The sequence below is a fragment of the Nymphaea colorata genome, chromosome 1, assembly GCF_008831285.2.
Source record: "Nymphaea colorata isolate Beijing-Zhang1983 chromosome 1, ASM883128v2, whole genome shotgun sequence".
Classification (NCBI taxonomy): domain Eukaryota; kingdom Viridiplantae; phylum Streptophyta; class Magnoliopsida; order Nymphaeales; family Nymphaeaceae; genus Nymphaea; species Nymphaea colorata.
This window is the reverse complement of record NC_045138.2, coordinates 28,374,980-28,390,908: the sequence shown is the minus strand read 5'-3', so window position 1 is coordinate 28,390,908 and position 15,929 is coordinate 28,374,980. Positions and strand designations below refer to the sequence as shown.

General features: G+C 37.9%; 1 protein-coding gene across 1 annotated transcript; it reads left to right on the top strand.

Moving 5' to 3' along the window:
* Nucleotides 1-4,912: 4,912 nt before the first annotated feature.
* On the top strand, nt 4,913-11,668 carry LOC116245754 (inactive poly [ADP-ribose] polymerase RCD1-like). The gene is made up of 6 exons (XM_031617285.1): nt 4,913-7,809; nt 7,930-8,171; nt 8,275-8,381; nt 8,527-8,703; nt 8,792-8,887; nt 11,402-11,668. Exons 1-6 carry the CDS (start codon nt 6,107-6,109, stop codon nt 11,405-11,407), a joined length of 2,331 nt encoding a protein of 776 aa, XP_031473145.1. The 5' UTR covers nt 4,913-6,106; the 3' UTR covers nt 11,408-11,668.
* Nucleotides 11,669-15,929: the final 4,261 nt, after the last annotated feature.

The following is a 15,929-nucleotide window of genomic DNA, read 5'->3' as shown; positions in this document are numbered from 1 at the left end:
AGTGGCCATGGATATTGCGCGTATATACTATTGATTTTGTGCTATAGTTCATGTCTTCACGTTCGCTACAGTGATTCTTTCATGGATTCTCTCGCGTCACTGTCGGTACAGAGGCCCAAGTGGGTTCAATGATATCCAAGTTGATCAAGGTTGGTGGGACGCAGTGGTCTTGAATATATATATGTCTTGATCAATCCAACTTTAACTATTATCCTATTCATAATATGCTCACCGAGTTTCACTGGAAAATCTATTTTTCTTTGTTGAGAAAACTATACCCGGTAAGTAAGACCTGTTTTTGATCAATATGTAAAAAAAAAAAGGTGTAAAAAAAGGGATCATATAGTGTTTGCATAGAAAATTAGAAAAATGAAGGTTGATTAAATTGTTTGTATAATATTTAAGTTGAAGGGTGTATTCTGTGACCATTCAGGTCATTATATAGCTTTGGATCACATGGGTGGTTTAGGCTTTTCACTTGGGTGCGAATTCCTCCCTCCCCTCTCGTTGCAAAGTTAATTAAATTCTTTAAAAAATCATAAAAGAACAAAAGAAGAATTTGAAAATAAAGGGGTCATTTCAAATTTTGTAGGTTATCAAATTCGCTTGTACTGCAAAACAAAAAGTTATTAGCAGGTAACTTGAAATATAGTAAATGTACACTTTTTATCCTATAAAAACTAAAAGGTCGTCGCCACAAAGTCTTGGAGGGCTTTTTCAGTCGAGTCTATGTCTGCCGTGTCGCCGTCTTTCCTCAGCCCCGTGACCGACCAATCTATGCCGCCGTTTCTATGAGGAACCTTGTCGGAACTGACAGATAGGAAAGAAGGGGAGGAGCTATCAGGAGTGACAACCCAGGCAGCAAACTCGAAATCGACAGAAGAGGACGTGGGGAGGAGCTTCAGCAGCACCTTGGTGGCGGTGGCAGCCATGGGTCGACCTTCGGCCCGCTTCAACAAGAGGTTGCCTGTCATCGTCGTCGTGGGCCGTAGGAAGATTTGGGGAGGAGACAAGGTTGAAGAGCCAGGGAACGGATTTAATAAAAAGGGTTGTTGATCAAGATGCCCTTCTCTCATCTCCCCTTAACATCGTTAGAGATAGAGCGTGGGGTTAGAATTGCATGAACCTTTATGAAGATAGACACCGTTTACATCGATTTCAGATGGATGAACAATTTTTTCATCGTTGATTACTTTCAGCTACTTCATGTGTGATGAACAATTTTTTCATCGTTGATTACTTTCAGCTACTTCATGTGTAATGTTTCATCTAAACCATACTTCAATCCTAACCAGTTTGGTGCAAGTTACTCACTTTTACGTAGCCTGTAGAAAAAACTTTGTTTTGTAATATTTACTTCCTTGCAAATAAATGTTTTATACTCATCTCCATAACTCCATTTGCTTTTTGACATCTTAATCATTTTCAAACTTTTTTACTCTATATGTGATGGGAAAGGCTGCAAATGGTTCTATGAAACTGCATATTTATTGCAAATTTGCATATTTAAGTTTGTTACTAATTTTGGAGGTACCTCATAGAGGTCAAAGCCTCCTCTCTTGAGATCGGCTTTGGAACCTCGATAAGGAGTAGGACAGGAGTGCAGCGCATCCACCATTGGTAGTATAAAAGAATTGTACCTCCAAACTTTCACTGGCCCATCTGCCTGACCAGCTACATATGCCGTTGAGGCATTATCCATCAAATTTTGTATCACTAGGGTGTGACTTTGGATACATGAATTAAAGAGACGTGGACACGATGTCCATAGATATGAAATGTTAGGAGTTTCCAATGACAAAGTTCAACTCACATTTTGATCGGGGAATGCAAACACAGCCTATAGCAGTTTAAACTGAAGCAAGACTTCATTTCCTTTCTTTAAGAAGAAATGTTTAATGACAGCTACATATCTATACAGCTAATTTGGAGCAGCGATCTAGCCACTCAAAAGCCAAATGCTAATGACATATTCCTATTAAAAGAGATTGGATCATGAGCTCGAATCAAACTAAGGACACAACATTAGGCGCCTAGACATGGGCTGAGCCAGAAATTTTTCATGAGATGAGACAAATTAAAGTTTTAAAATTTGACAAGATTCTAAATATCATTTTTCAAAATTTTTATATAAGACAATAAAAATTTTCTAACATTTACATGTATTTTCTATTAATATATCCCAAAAAATAAGGTAGATTCATAAAACACTTGCTATAGTTTATAAGTCTACTTTATTTTTTGAGACAGATTCATGAAGCAGTAATTGTTGCAAAGCGACCCTTTAGAGAATGAACCTTCAGAGATTCTTATAGTTAGTGTGACCGAATGGGGAAAAGATGTAAGTTAGCTGACAGATGCAATGTGAATGGTAGAAGAGGTGAAGTTGATTCAAGTGCTAGATTTATACACTCAATATATATCTAATGGTAGGTTAAATTACATAGGGAAGCACTCGCAATTCGATAGACCAATGGGTATTGAATCAAGTGCTAGATTTAGAAGACCATCTTGCATCGGACCAAAGTAGTTGAGTAAACAAGCTGGTAGGCGGCTAGTTACTGGTTCAAATTTGGTACGTGCCAAACTTCTCTCTATTGCCGATGCATATTATAATACTCTAAGTTCTTGAATTAGCCTTGGGGTTTTACACCGTAGCGATTAAATCTTTCAAGCGTTGGCCCTTAAACATCATGTGGCTTGTGGATTTTTCATTTTGGCTGGTGGCATGTGTAGAGAAGTTTTAGTTGTTCACACGAATGAAGTTGCCAGGAGGACTACAAGAACAGCAAAAAAATGAGTGTTGAATGTGTCACCCAAATACACCAAATATGTTGCAAAGTTCTTTTTTTTTTTTTTTTTTTTTTTACAAAGCTGAGTTCTCAAGAAACTGAGTTTAAATGAGGTCACATCTAAACGGCTTCTCCACCATAAAATAATTATAGAGTTAGTAAAAATTCGAATAGTTAAATGGTACATATCCGGTTGCCTGGATATTCATTTTCTTAAATTTGAATTATGAGAAGTAATATATGAATTCGAATCTAAAATCCGATTTTATAATCTGAATATGGTCCAAATCTTTCAAATTTAAATTGAAATACAATTTTTGAACCGAATTTGACCGATTTTCAAAAACTAAGAGCATTGAACATATGATATTTATTTAAAGTTAAATGCGATCAAAACCCGAGTGCAACTGGATATATACACATCTGAATCTAATAGGATGTTATTTCTTAAATTTGAATTGGATCCTATTTTTAATTGAATATTAATTTCTTTTTTGACATAGACATCCCTAAATATAAGGAATTTATTTTTTTTGGCTCCTTTGTACAGATCTGGGGAATTTAACACTTTTCGTTGTAGATAAAACAACAAATTGTACAGCTCACTCGAATAAGCCTCCAAGCTTTTTTGTTAAGTAATCTTCTATTTTTTCTCTTTTTCTCCAATTTAATTTTAGCTCTCCCTATCTCTAACTTGCTGTCCAAGATTAAAGAAATTTCTCCCTATCTCTAACTTGCTGTCCAAGATTAAAGAAATTTCTCAAAATAAGGATCGCTAGATTGATAACCACAATTCCCAAAAAAAATTAATTGTTTTCACAAAAACGACATTGTGGTTCATGCGTCTACAAGAAGCATGTCATGGGACACCCAAGTGACAGTGAAGGATGTGTTACGTATTGTGCGTGAAACTTCTGCCACAAGTAATCTGACCTTTCGCTTCACTACTAAGAACTTCTTATTTTGTATTGGCTTCACTAATAATATTGGATCGTTATACCAATCATACAACGGATCATTTTTTTAATGGAAAATGTCATAAAAGAGAGCAGTTAAGCATTCAATTAGGCTGAGAAAATAGGAGGTATTTATTTCTTTTCATATGCAAAAGCATACATATAATAATATTTGTATGTGTGACGAGGCTGTGGAAAGATGACTTTATTAGCAGAAAAGGACAGGCAGGAGTATTGGAAGGACTTTGGCATAAGAAGATCATTCGGCAAGGTTGCTTGGCCATCAAGAAAGGGAGACCGCCTTTCGTTTAGATCGTTGTTTTCCAAATTGGCCCTCTCCTTTACGATCTCTCGAAAGATAGTACCAGTCAACAAGCTTTTCAAGTGAGGTCCTATCATTTCATATATAAGGCCTTGATAATTGTTTTGGAAACCAAAAAAAAAAAAAAAACTTTTTGCTTCCAAATAAATATTTAAATCGCTATTTAAAACATTTGTTTCTTTCAAAAAAATCTTTTTGTTTTCATAAATTAATTAAAAAACTAATTTTTCATGAAACTCAGTTTTCAATAAACAATCATTTCTTAAAGAGGCGTCTCAATACAATTTTGGGCTGCTGAATTAAAACTATTATCGACTTCTTTTTTTTTTTTTACTTCAACTAAATTTGAAGGTTGTGGTCCTTGTGGATGCTTGTTTAGTGTTGTATAACACAAAAAGAAATCTAAGAGTTAAAATTTGAATTTAAATTGCAAACTCATGCTTGAGCTTTTTTAATAGCTGAAATTTTTTTTCTTGCTCATGAGTCGTACTATTAAAACTAATAATGGCCAAAATAACTTTTTCTTTTCCCTAAATAAGAGATTATTTATCTGTTCTTTCAAACTATGGAAATTTTAATAGATTCAATATTAAAACGAGCCAACATCATATCAAATGCAGCCGAAGACGTTTTATATGTTACGCTATAAGAGATGACATGAAAGCCTGCTCCTGTTAGCGGGGGTTTTCTGCATGAGGCAGACATATTGATGCTTTTTCGACAATATTTATCGACCGGACGCTTTTCAGGTAAATTTATTGATTTATGGGACCAAATGCGCAAAAGGGTTCTATCGTCCTTTGTGGTCCTATAAAATGCCACCGCCTGAGACGAAGAGGATTTAGGGCTGAAGAAAATGGGACGACTCTGAGCGTGAGAGAGAGGAGAGAGTGAGGGAACGAGAGAGAGAGAAGGAAGAGGAGGGCGGATGTGCTTCGTGGGATCGCTAAACGATACAGCTGGGGCTTCAGAGCAGGAGAAATTACCGTTGATCCTTGCTGCTTCGGATTTCGGTCGTTTGCCTTCGAAGACCTGCATCTCCTCCTCCCCCTCCTCTTCCTCTTCCTCTGTTCTCTCTTCCTTTTCTGCTATCTTGGCTAATTCAATTTTAGCCGAGGGAGAGGAAAACTAAAAGGGGCGACAACCTTTTTTAGGTCCTGAGTCCTCCTTCCGTTGGTTTTTAGCAGCCCTGATTCTCTCAGGGTCTGTTGAAATCATCGGTCGGCTGCAGTGTCGTTCTTTTTAGGCCGTAGATTTAAAATTGTCTAGCGTCTTAGTTGGTCAGGTTAGACGTCTGAATTTCCCGTTCTTAGGTTGAATTCTTCGTGGATTCTGCAATTTCGGTTTCTAATTTTGTTTGAAGTTTCTTTGTGAGGTCTTGTTCTTTAGTTAAATTCCGTGTTTTTTAGGTTGAGTTCCTCTGTTCGAGGATTCAAGGCAGGTCTTATTTCTGTTATGTGTGTCATAGGGTAATTACGCGTTCGTCTTTGGGTTATTAGAGCGTCCTTTTTGGGGTTTGTTGGGTGGCAATTCATGCATTGACTCCGGCCTATGTTTCTTTGGGGGCGTCATTTCTTCTTTCTAGCGTTTTAAGCGGGGACATCTTTTGCATCGCCCTTTTCTTTTACGTGGCTTTTGCGGTTCACTGTTCCGTTTTAGGACTTCAGATTTTCGTGTTCTTTTGCGTTATACTTGGTGTAAGTTCATGCTTTGGCGTGCTTTTGTCCTGGGGGCTCCCGATGTGTACCTTGCAGGCATCTTTTGTAGTGAGTTCATGTTTTGATTTCGTCCAGGGTATCTGAGGTCGGCTCTTTGTTCCATGGAATTTCAAAGGCATGGCTTTTCGAGATTTTATCGTGTTCAAATTCGTGCATAATTTCATGGGGCTTACAGCTGTATCTTTTTTTAGGTAGGTTAGGTTTTTAAGCGGGTAATGCATTTGAATTTTGTTTGGAGTGTGTTTTCGTGGTTTTCGGTTCTTCGAAAACATCTTTTTGTGCTTCTTTTGGCTCTGAGCTCTGAGCTCTGTGTTAAGCATGAAGGGAAGGAAGCACTGTAAAGTGCTTTCGAGGAGGGGGATGGCGAATGGGGTAAGCTGTACAAATTTGAGGAAGAAACCCGCCGGGAACGTTCCGGTAAAGTGCAGGTCCTTGCTCCTGAATCATCTGAACTTTAAGAACAGTGGCGTTCCTTCTAGGATTATGTTCTTTGATCATGGCTCGTGGACAGACTTTCCAGCCGAAGCTGCTGGCGCACTTGTTAATGGATTTGTGGATGGGAGACCAACTATGGAGATTAGGATCGATGGGTCTATGTATCTAGTGGATTTTCTTAGGATGCTGCAGATTGATTTGGGATCAGGCTGCGAGCGATCAATTGCGTGGATTGATGTTAATAAAAAGTGCTTCTTTCCGAGATATTTTTTGGGAGAACATGCTGACGAACATGAGAAGAACAGCTCTTGCTTTAAGTTAGAAATGGAGATCAGGATTGATCATTCGGAGGGTTCTAAGGTTGGGCATGAAGGTGATATTCTTGGAAATGACCGAATTTCGGTGGCTTCGAAAACTAGGGAGCAGGATTGTCAGCTGACGATGAATCAAGGTGCTTGCGGTGGTGATGTGTTGGAGAGAGCGAGCCAGCAAAAGGTTCGTGGTTTAGGAATCCGTGAAGAGGCTGATGAAGAGAAAAAGATTCATGCTGACACATATACGGGTCTTAATGTGAGATCCCAACAGCTCTATTTGCTGAACTCCGGACATGCTAAGCGCTGCCTCCCTGCGGAAGTTTCATGTAAAGATTTGGCATGTGGCAATGATAAATCTTCCAAGGTGTCCCCAGACCTAGTGAAACAGGTGGTGGTAGAAAACTTTCCGAATGGTGGGAAAAATGCTGCCGCCGATATGTCTGGTATGGGTGATAAGTGCTTTACTCGCAAACGGACTCTACTTGATAGAACTTTGAAGCAATTAGAAGATGAACCAATTGATGACCCATACTTAAGAAAAAAAGCTTGCTTTGAGAAGGGTCCTTCTGGTATTGGCGCTGGTGTGTCAACCACAAAAACGGAGATGGTTAGCAACGGTTTTGGGGATAAAACTTCCTGGGAAATTAAGGGCTGCTCAGAAGACGTATGTAAGGGTTCTGGGGATGTCAAAGATGTTGATATGCATTTTGTGGATGCCGCAAGAATGGGTACTGGTGCAGTAAGTGGCTTCTCACATTCTCATAGTGGTGGAATTGCTCAGAGTGGCATGAAGTTGTTGGTTGAGGCAATAGAATCAAAATCTGATAGAGAACCGCCCTCGAATGCATGCAATGCGATCCCTTTGCTGGACGCCAATTCTGGGAACTTTCGTTGTCAGTCACCACCGCGTTTCGCAGCATTGGGTGCACAACTCACTAAGTTGGAACACGATAGTAAGGCTTATATCAAAATTAAGAATGTTTTCTTGAAGGGCGTTGGGGAAATTAGACCCCAAATCACGGTCAAAGCTATCTATTGGTGTTCCCATAGGAGTCCGGCGAACACCATCCGATTTCTGTCTTTTCAAAGGCATATAGAGGCAATGAAGAAATCGCGTGGTAATGCTAACATTAAGTACGGTTGGCACGGGGCATCTGCTCATGACATAGAAAACATTGTCCTACATGGCTTTGGACAACCCAAAACAAGCTGCGGCCTTGAATCTTATGGGGTTGGAATATATCTATCTCCAGAGTGGCAGTCTCATTTAAGGTATATGTGGTTCTGGCTCAACAAGTTAGGGTGGATGTTGGTATCTACTGCATTCCGCTCACTTTGATATTTGATATTTAAAATGTAGTGTGACTAATGACAATAGTTGTTTGTGGCCAGTCTGTCCTATGCAGATCCTGATGAGAACGGTGAGCAGCATGTTATTCTTTGCCGTGTTATTTTAGGAAATATGGAACAAGTCGACCGTGGGTCTAATCAGTTTCACCCAAGTAGTGAAAATTTTGACAGTGGTGTTGATAACGTGAGCAATCCAAGACATTACATTGTGTGGAGCACTCACATGAATGCACATATCCTTCCTGAATATGTTTTAACTTTCAGCCGTCACGATCATTTGAGAGGTATTCTAATGCGTTAAAAGTTTTCACCTGGTATTCGTCCTTTGATTGCTTAATAGGAAACCTTGTAGTAGAAGCGCCTCACTGCACTGCATATGTTTTGTAGGAAAATGCAAAGGAAGGAGCTTAATACACGACCATGGTGGTGCGTCTGTAAATAATAATTCTCCAACAGAAATTACTAATTCTGCTCCAAATCTACTTGTTCAAACTGTAGGTGCAACACTTCGATTTTTTAATCTATCTTCTTCCACGTAAAAGTTTATAAAATCCTAGTGTTAATGGTAATTTACTCTTGTGTCTATAAGTACGAATTGTCATTGCTAATGGAGAATTGTTGACTTATGTGTCTATCTAGATTGGACCAGCGGGATTTCACCAAGCTTCAAAGAGTATTACTGGACAAACTTGTAAAACTGATCCTTGTCTGATCACGACTCGAAACATGTCATTTTCAAAATTGTTCTCGTTTTTGGAGAAGCATATTCCTCAGCCTAGTATTCACATTTTAAATAATCTCTATGATCAGTTCAAGGTAGGGGCTTTTGCAAGTAGTGGACATATTTTCTTATTGTATTGCGTTTATGGTCTTTCATATAACCAGTGCTTTTTTTAATTTATAGGATGGGAAAGTCGCCAAGGAGTTTTTTATACGTGAAATACGGTTACTTATTGGAGATAAGTTACTGATTGATGCAATTCATAGTATTCGTAACGAGGTATGTTTCAAGTAATATGTTCCATGATTTTGTTCAGCTGGACGTTCCAGGCCGACCATATAAGGTTTTTTTTTTGTCTAAAATTATGCATTACGAAACTAATTTCGCACAAGATATATTTCTGCAAAAGATATGTTGTAAGACTCTTCTCCATCGAGCAGACTGTAAGGTTGTTCTCTGTCAGGCTAACCGTTAAACCAATGATAGTTACGACTTGCGTTTTTTGCTTTCTCAAAAGTAACATAAAAAATCTGCCGAAATTTATTAACTTATGCAGGTTTTTCTTGGCAAGCCTACCATTAATAAGGAAAAAAGGTCCACCTGACTAGTCGGTATATTAATGGAAAATAAGACTGTCCTCTATCGAGCAGACTGTAAGGTTGTTCTCTATCATGCTAACCGTTCAACCAATGATAGTTGCGACTTACGTTTTTTGCTCTCTCAAAAATGACATGAAAAATCTGCCGAAATTTGTGAACGTATGCAGGTTTTTCTTGGCAAGTCTACCATTAATGAGGAAAAAAAGTCCACCTAACTAGTCTGTATATTAATGGAAAGACACTAACTTATTTTGATATGGTTAGTCATGTGTTAGTGTTACTGGTTGCAGTTAAAAGAGGCCAATGCAAGTTGGTGATAACCTTTGGGTTAATTGATTGAAGGTCACTTGTGATTGGTAATGTCATTTTTGCTTTTAAGTTTTAACAGTGTTGGAGCTTAAAGATTAGGTGTAGATTATGAAAATTTTGGGGAGTCTTTGAAACTTTCCCAGTCATTGGTGCCCTAGATGATTCAAGGATAGGCTTGCCTGCTCCTTGTAATTTATGATTATTCAATGGTAAACTTTCTAAAGAAGTTAAGGTGCTCTCAAGAAGTTAAAGGTGCTGTGCTTCCTTACACTGGGGCCATGAGAGAATTAAAATTGCATGTTTAGCTGCAACGACAGCAGAAGGGGAAGAGCTTTAATAACTGTTCGCTGGTTGTTTCATCGCTGAACCTCTCTATAACTAACACGCAACAACTGGTTGATATTGGCAGTTAAGCTATTGCTATTTGATAAGCTGGTTAGCGAGATAACTGGTTGGAGAGAACTATTTGGATTGTTCACTGGCTATTACTATGATTTTGTCGGACGCATATATGGACTGGCATAAAGGATGGCGGAGATCTATTGGATCGATTGCTTATAATATGTGATTGTATTGATTCTGATGAGGGAGTGGGTAAGTACGTGACAGTTGACTCATGAGTTGGATTCGGTTTAGCGAAAAACTCATAGTGATTTGGAATCATTAATCTTGCAAGGACTAAGAAATCATGCCTGTGTTATGGTTGGTAAATGTTATGTGATTTGTATAATACTGCATTTTGGTTAGATTTGTTCAAACTTATTTATAATGCGTATGGGTAAATGAAGTTGAAAACATACTTGTGAAGTGTTTGGAACCGAAGTACTTGGAGGTTTGGATGTTAACATGGAAGTTATTTTTTGATGGGGATGGAGGTAAAATATTTTAGTAGGGATTTCCTACTGACACATCCTGCGTGTTTATTTGCTTGAAAGCAATGGGCTAGATGAGGATCCTGGTCAGGTTGATGCTGTTACATCATCCTAGAGGATCTTATTACAGAGATGGTTATCATACAGCGTGATTTTTCATCCTACTTCGTGCAGACGTCTACGTGCAGTGTATGCGTCTGTTTTTTAACCAGATGAGCTTTTCCATTTCAGAGCTGTTGTTTGGTATCGCAGGCATGCAGAATACACTTCTCTGAGATTTGCGTTTTCTCTTATTCTTTGAGTTGAAGGCCTAGTATTCACGAAGCATGGATGCTTGACTATGGCTTCTGCATCAGGGATGGTGGAATAGACGTAGGAGTTTGGAGTGACAGGAGGAAGTAGTGCATGACTTTTTGGACTTTGGTGATGCGTATGTATGAGTGTGAATTATGAGCAGAAGCGTCACTTCATTATGGTAATCGAAGTACGGTGTAATTGCTAAAAATCCAAAATTCTATCAAAACTATCTGGATGAGATAGATTGCTGCTTTGCCATAAGAACATATTGGGTGGCATCTTAGTGATGTATGTGGTTTTTTCTTTTCTTTCCTTTTTTTTTTTTACTTGCACATAGTTTAATTTTTGAATGGGTGCATAATTTTAATTTTTGATTGGGTGTGGTCATGGGTGCACGAGGTTGCGAGTTCTTCACTAAGTTTGTGTACATTCCTCTGCAAACTTGGGATGATTACTTCCACTTCATTTGAGGAGGGCACGGTGAAAGTGTATTCTCATTTCTATTATTCTGTCCTTTAGTCTCCTTATTTTCATTATTCCATCTCTATAAACTTTAGGTGAAAAAGCCTCTTACCTATTTCTAGTAGCTAATGGACCAGATGCACCCTTTGTTTTTTTATAGGTCGGGAAACTATCAATGGCAATTTTTTTTTTCCAGCTTATTATCTACTATGTAAGTTCCTGTTTTCCTCACATATTCATTCTACTGTTTTCAGGTGTAAATACTGTGGTTGGCTTCCGTGGTTAATTGCGGAGATTATAGGTGCTCATTTGAAAACTCAAAAGAAGGTTTAATTGGCTATGCCTTCGTCTAGTTTTCTCTCGCTTGTGTCAGGCTTACGTCTTTGTCTAGTTTTCTCTTTCTTGTGTTCGGCTCGGTCCTTTGGTTGCTATTGTACAGTTTGGGTGCGTGTCGGATGCTGCGATATGTTAAACTCTTTTTTTTCTTCCAGAAATGCAAATGTAGATCATCTTTCATTTCATATTTTCTTTGACAGGTTATTCATCTGTACTGTTACTAATGCATGTGGCATGCGGGCGCGCAACGTTGGAGCGTGCATTTGCATGAGATGCCCATTCATCCATCCGTCTGCATGTTTGCTAGCTGTCTGCGTGTTCTTTACATTGTTTACCGCTTGACCGCGAATTGATTAGGTTGGGCTGTGATGCTTGCACGAGACCTTTTGAGTTGGCATGCATATGGTGCAGCGTCTCAATCCATGAATCAGCAAGAGAACGCTTTTGTGTTAGCATCCATATACTTGAGAACAATAAAATTTCAACCTTAAAGTAGCTAAAATAAGCACACAAGATCATTATGTAGCTTTGCTACTTTGCAACTATTCGCGTTCATCAACATCTTTGAACGTGGAAAATTCTGAAGCGCTGACGCCAGTTTGTACTTTTTCCTTATCGAAGGTTTCTACCAATAGAAAATGAAAGTGAGAAAAAGTATGTCGTTAAGTTCTGTATCCCAAGCAGGCTGGTTCAGGTTGGCGATGTCTGAGTCAATTCACCAGGCTTGTCGATCATGGTTTTAGACTTTTAGTTTGTGAACTCAGAGCTTGTATCTGGCCGCTCCTCACGTATTTTTTTCCATCTGTCCAAAATTTGACCTCAGTTTTTGTTTCCTGTTTGTTGAGCTCGGGGTCTAGTGATTTTCATTATCACATCTTTTGCTGTCGCTTCCTGTTGCGCGTTCTCTGGCCGGGGATGTAATAGCTGCGATATGGTTTCGAAGTTTTTGGTTTTTTAATGCAAAAAAATCAGTTTCTAATATATTTTATTGGTCCAATGTCGAATGGTTTGCATTCCTATCTTTGGTTTTCTCTGTTGATTTGGTGATTTCTCCATGCTTGGATGTCTCATTGCCTTTTCAGCCTTGATTAATTCTGCCGTCTTGTAGTTTGATACCGGTACTATATGTTATATTACGAACTGGAAATCGTGGAGATTTTCTTGATTTGAGTTCAGGTGCTTGTGTGCATGACAGTCACATATGTTTGAAGATACCTTGACATTCCTCTTTCTTCAGGTAGTCTTTCTGCTTCTGTTCAGGTGCTTCGACAGTTCTTATTTCTCTCTGTACTTGGGGTTCAGAGGTACTTTGGGACCTAGATGACAGCAAATCAGAAAGCCGTAATGAAAGTTTCCATGCTGGAGTTTGCCATAGACTCATCGTCTATAACTAATGGGGCCTCACCAGCAACCGTTTATCGGAACGATGGAAATATTAGGGGTTCATGAACCCTTTTTTGGGATGAATTATTCATGAATATATCACCGAAAAGAGAAGGAAAAAAAACATGTTTTGGGTGGCATGAACTTTAGGAATAGGGATTAGAAAATTGATCAAACGGTTACAAGAAAAATTCCAGGACTTTAATGCTCTTTTTATCAAACGAGTCCTACAATCAAAATTTCAGGCCATCAAAATGGAAAGAAACTAGAACCTGGAATGAAGGTCCATCCCAATTTCATTCTGAAATTTTGATACCAGAAACGAAATTCCAGGCCTTCAAGTGCCCGCTTATGGAAACTATCAAAATTATAGAATAAAAAATTCAGGCCTTCAAACGCCCCTCATGGACACTATTTATGATAATACTGAATGCAGATATCAAAGCCGTGGTCCTTTGGAGCGCAACTTACTGTGTAAGACCGGCACTTCTATATGAGGTATACACAGATTAACTTTTCCATTTTTTGGCTCTCATTTTCTGTTTTGTATCTTGTTACTGCTGCAGGGTCGATCCTGCCTCTAAAATTCCCATGGTTCCATTGCAAAATTTTGTAGTGCTGCGGGGATGCGAGCCTAGATGAGGTAGTCTACCAAATAATTCAATCTCAGCTGTCTACCTTGCTGATGGAAAGTCATCATTATGTGCGTCAGAGAAAATATATCACATCATTATTTTATGTTTTGCAAGAACTACAATTTTTTTCATGAATTTGACAAATTTTTAAAAACTTTTTGGACATTCCAAACTGCTTCTAATTTTATGAAACAACTTTTACAAGTTTGCAAAATTTTACACATTTTTTGAGAAACACAAACTTTTTGACTCGACAAAATTTAGTAAAAAATTCTGTAAATACTTTCACCATTTTTAATTTACAAAAATCTCACAACTTTCACTGGTTTACAACTTTTAGCTATAACAAGTCTTGAAATTTTAAACAGTTAATATATTCTTCAATTTTTTATCGAAGTATTGTTTTGGACTCATGGAGACTTTTAATCATCGTTTCAAATTTTATAAAGTGACTAATCTGAAAATGTATTTTTGCCCTCATTCAATTTTTTGTAAACTTGATAACAACTTTTTTAGTATTACTGAAATCTTGCACTTTTAGTCACAACTTTAGTCAGTTTTGTGAATTCAGACTTTCACAAGTAAAATATTCAAAACCTTAATAGCATTGATAATATGATTTCAAACTCATAAAACTTTGCACTTTTAAGAGATTTTGACAATTTTTTTGGCTCTTCTAAGCTAACACCTTTTTAAAGTTTCTATGATTTTTTTGCATTACTTAAAAATTGCAACATCATAACAGCTATTTTTATGTTACAAAATTTGTTTACATGTGTATAAGGACTGCTAAGCTTTTAAATAATTTTGAAAAGTTTGCAAGTGTCGTTTCGAAATAGTAAATTTGTTGAATTTTGTGACGATTGTTGTGTCGTTTAAAGTTAGTATTTTTTAAAAGTTTTCTTGTGATTTTTTTTTGCATTATTTAGAATTTTGCCAAACTTTCATAGGTTTTCTAAACACATAGCTTTTGCAAGTTTACAAGTTTTGCATGTAAAATCTTTCTTCTATTTTTGAAATTAAAAAAAACATGCATGGCCGTCGGAGGTTCGTTAAAGGGAAGGCACATCTAAGGAAGAATGAATGAAATGGAGAAGTGGTTCTGTCTTGCTTTGCTTGCAGGGAGAGAGGAAGGGACCCCCTTTTCCAGCCGGCCGAGCGATCACTCCGCAATGAATGTGCCGGCCGGGCTGTGAAAGAGTAAAACAAATCATGGAAGCTAAATATTTTCAAGTTCCAACTTATCCATTGCAACCATTTTGGATGCAAAATTAGAAGCCAAAAACAGATCTATGTGATTGCATGATGGAAACTTACCAGTCTTCTTGCCTGCCGCTCTGATTACCGACCTTCCAAAGAATCCGGGCATTCAAACATATGAACAAGACAAGACAGCATTCATCATGCCAATTATAATCTTACCCTTGGGCTTGAAGGAGTCTTATGTGCAGGATAGTTCCATAAAACAACCATATCAAGTGGTTAAAACATAATGAGCTCAACAATAAAAGGATCTAGAAATCTCTCTCACGCGTTCATGCAGTCATGGAACATGACCGTCGCCAGATTGTAGGACCTGATAGTCGACTTCAAATTGTTCTTTATAGGTTCGTTTGGTAAATGGAATATTTACAAAGTGTTTCGTGTATATGTCTTAAAAATTGAGGTACATTCATAAACACTTAGTTCAAGTGTTCCATAAATCTATTCCAAGGAACCATGGATTGCACCACTCTGTCTACAATACTTGTATGAATCTCTTCTATCCACCAAGCTAGAGAAATAGAGACAAGGCAATATGCAGTAACTGAGTTTCTGCTCAACTTCATTTTTTGTCGGTTATATGCTAGTAAAGCTGATGATTGACTTAGAAATTCCAATTTTATTTTAACATGGAATAAGTGACATTTTTTTAAGACAATCCACTGATTTTACTGGGATGGATCTTGACAGTGGCTTTTTCATATCGAAATCCTTATTTTGCAGCCATCACTGCAATTCCATGATAGAGTGTTCACAATTTAATAATTTTCCCGATAACCCATGTCTGGCTTCATCCTTTACCTGAATATACACATGAAAATATGGTTTCCCTAGCTGCAAAAAATTCTTATCACAGTTATAATTATTTCGGCAAATTAGAGCTTCTCAACGGAGGACCCCTTAATAAGGTGCAACCCATAGTATTTGTGCGACATTGGAGAAATAAGGGTGGCACTGTATAATTTAGCTTCTTCTTGAGGGACAGAAAGTGGCTTACCCTCAACAATGTACTTAACATTGTCACTGTCATCTTCCCTGAAAGTCCGTGTTTACTCGATTCCCAGATGCCTTTCGATGTGACAAATTGATGACACCATACCTCATATATCGACTTTGCAGTAGTAACCGGATTCTGACTACTGTAATTTACGTGAAAAGAAAAATC

What these genes read in the sequence shown, in the direction of transcription:
- LOC116245754 (XM_031617285.1), top strand. Translation starts at nt 6,107, where the DNA reads ATGAAGGGAAGGAAGCACTGTAAAGTGCTTTCGAGGAGGGGGATGGCG. An exon ending in CCGTCACGATCATTTGAGAG is followed by an intron (nt 8,172 to 8,274) that starts GTATTCTAATGC and finishes TATGTTTTGTAG; the next exon opens with GAAAATGCAAAGGAAGGAGC. An exon ending in ATCTCTATGATCAGTTCAAG is followed by an intron (nt 8,704 to 8,791) that starts GTAGGGGCTTTT and finishes TTTAATTTATAG; the next exon opens with GATGGGAAAGTCGCCAAGGA.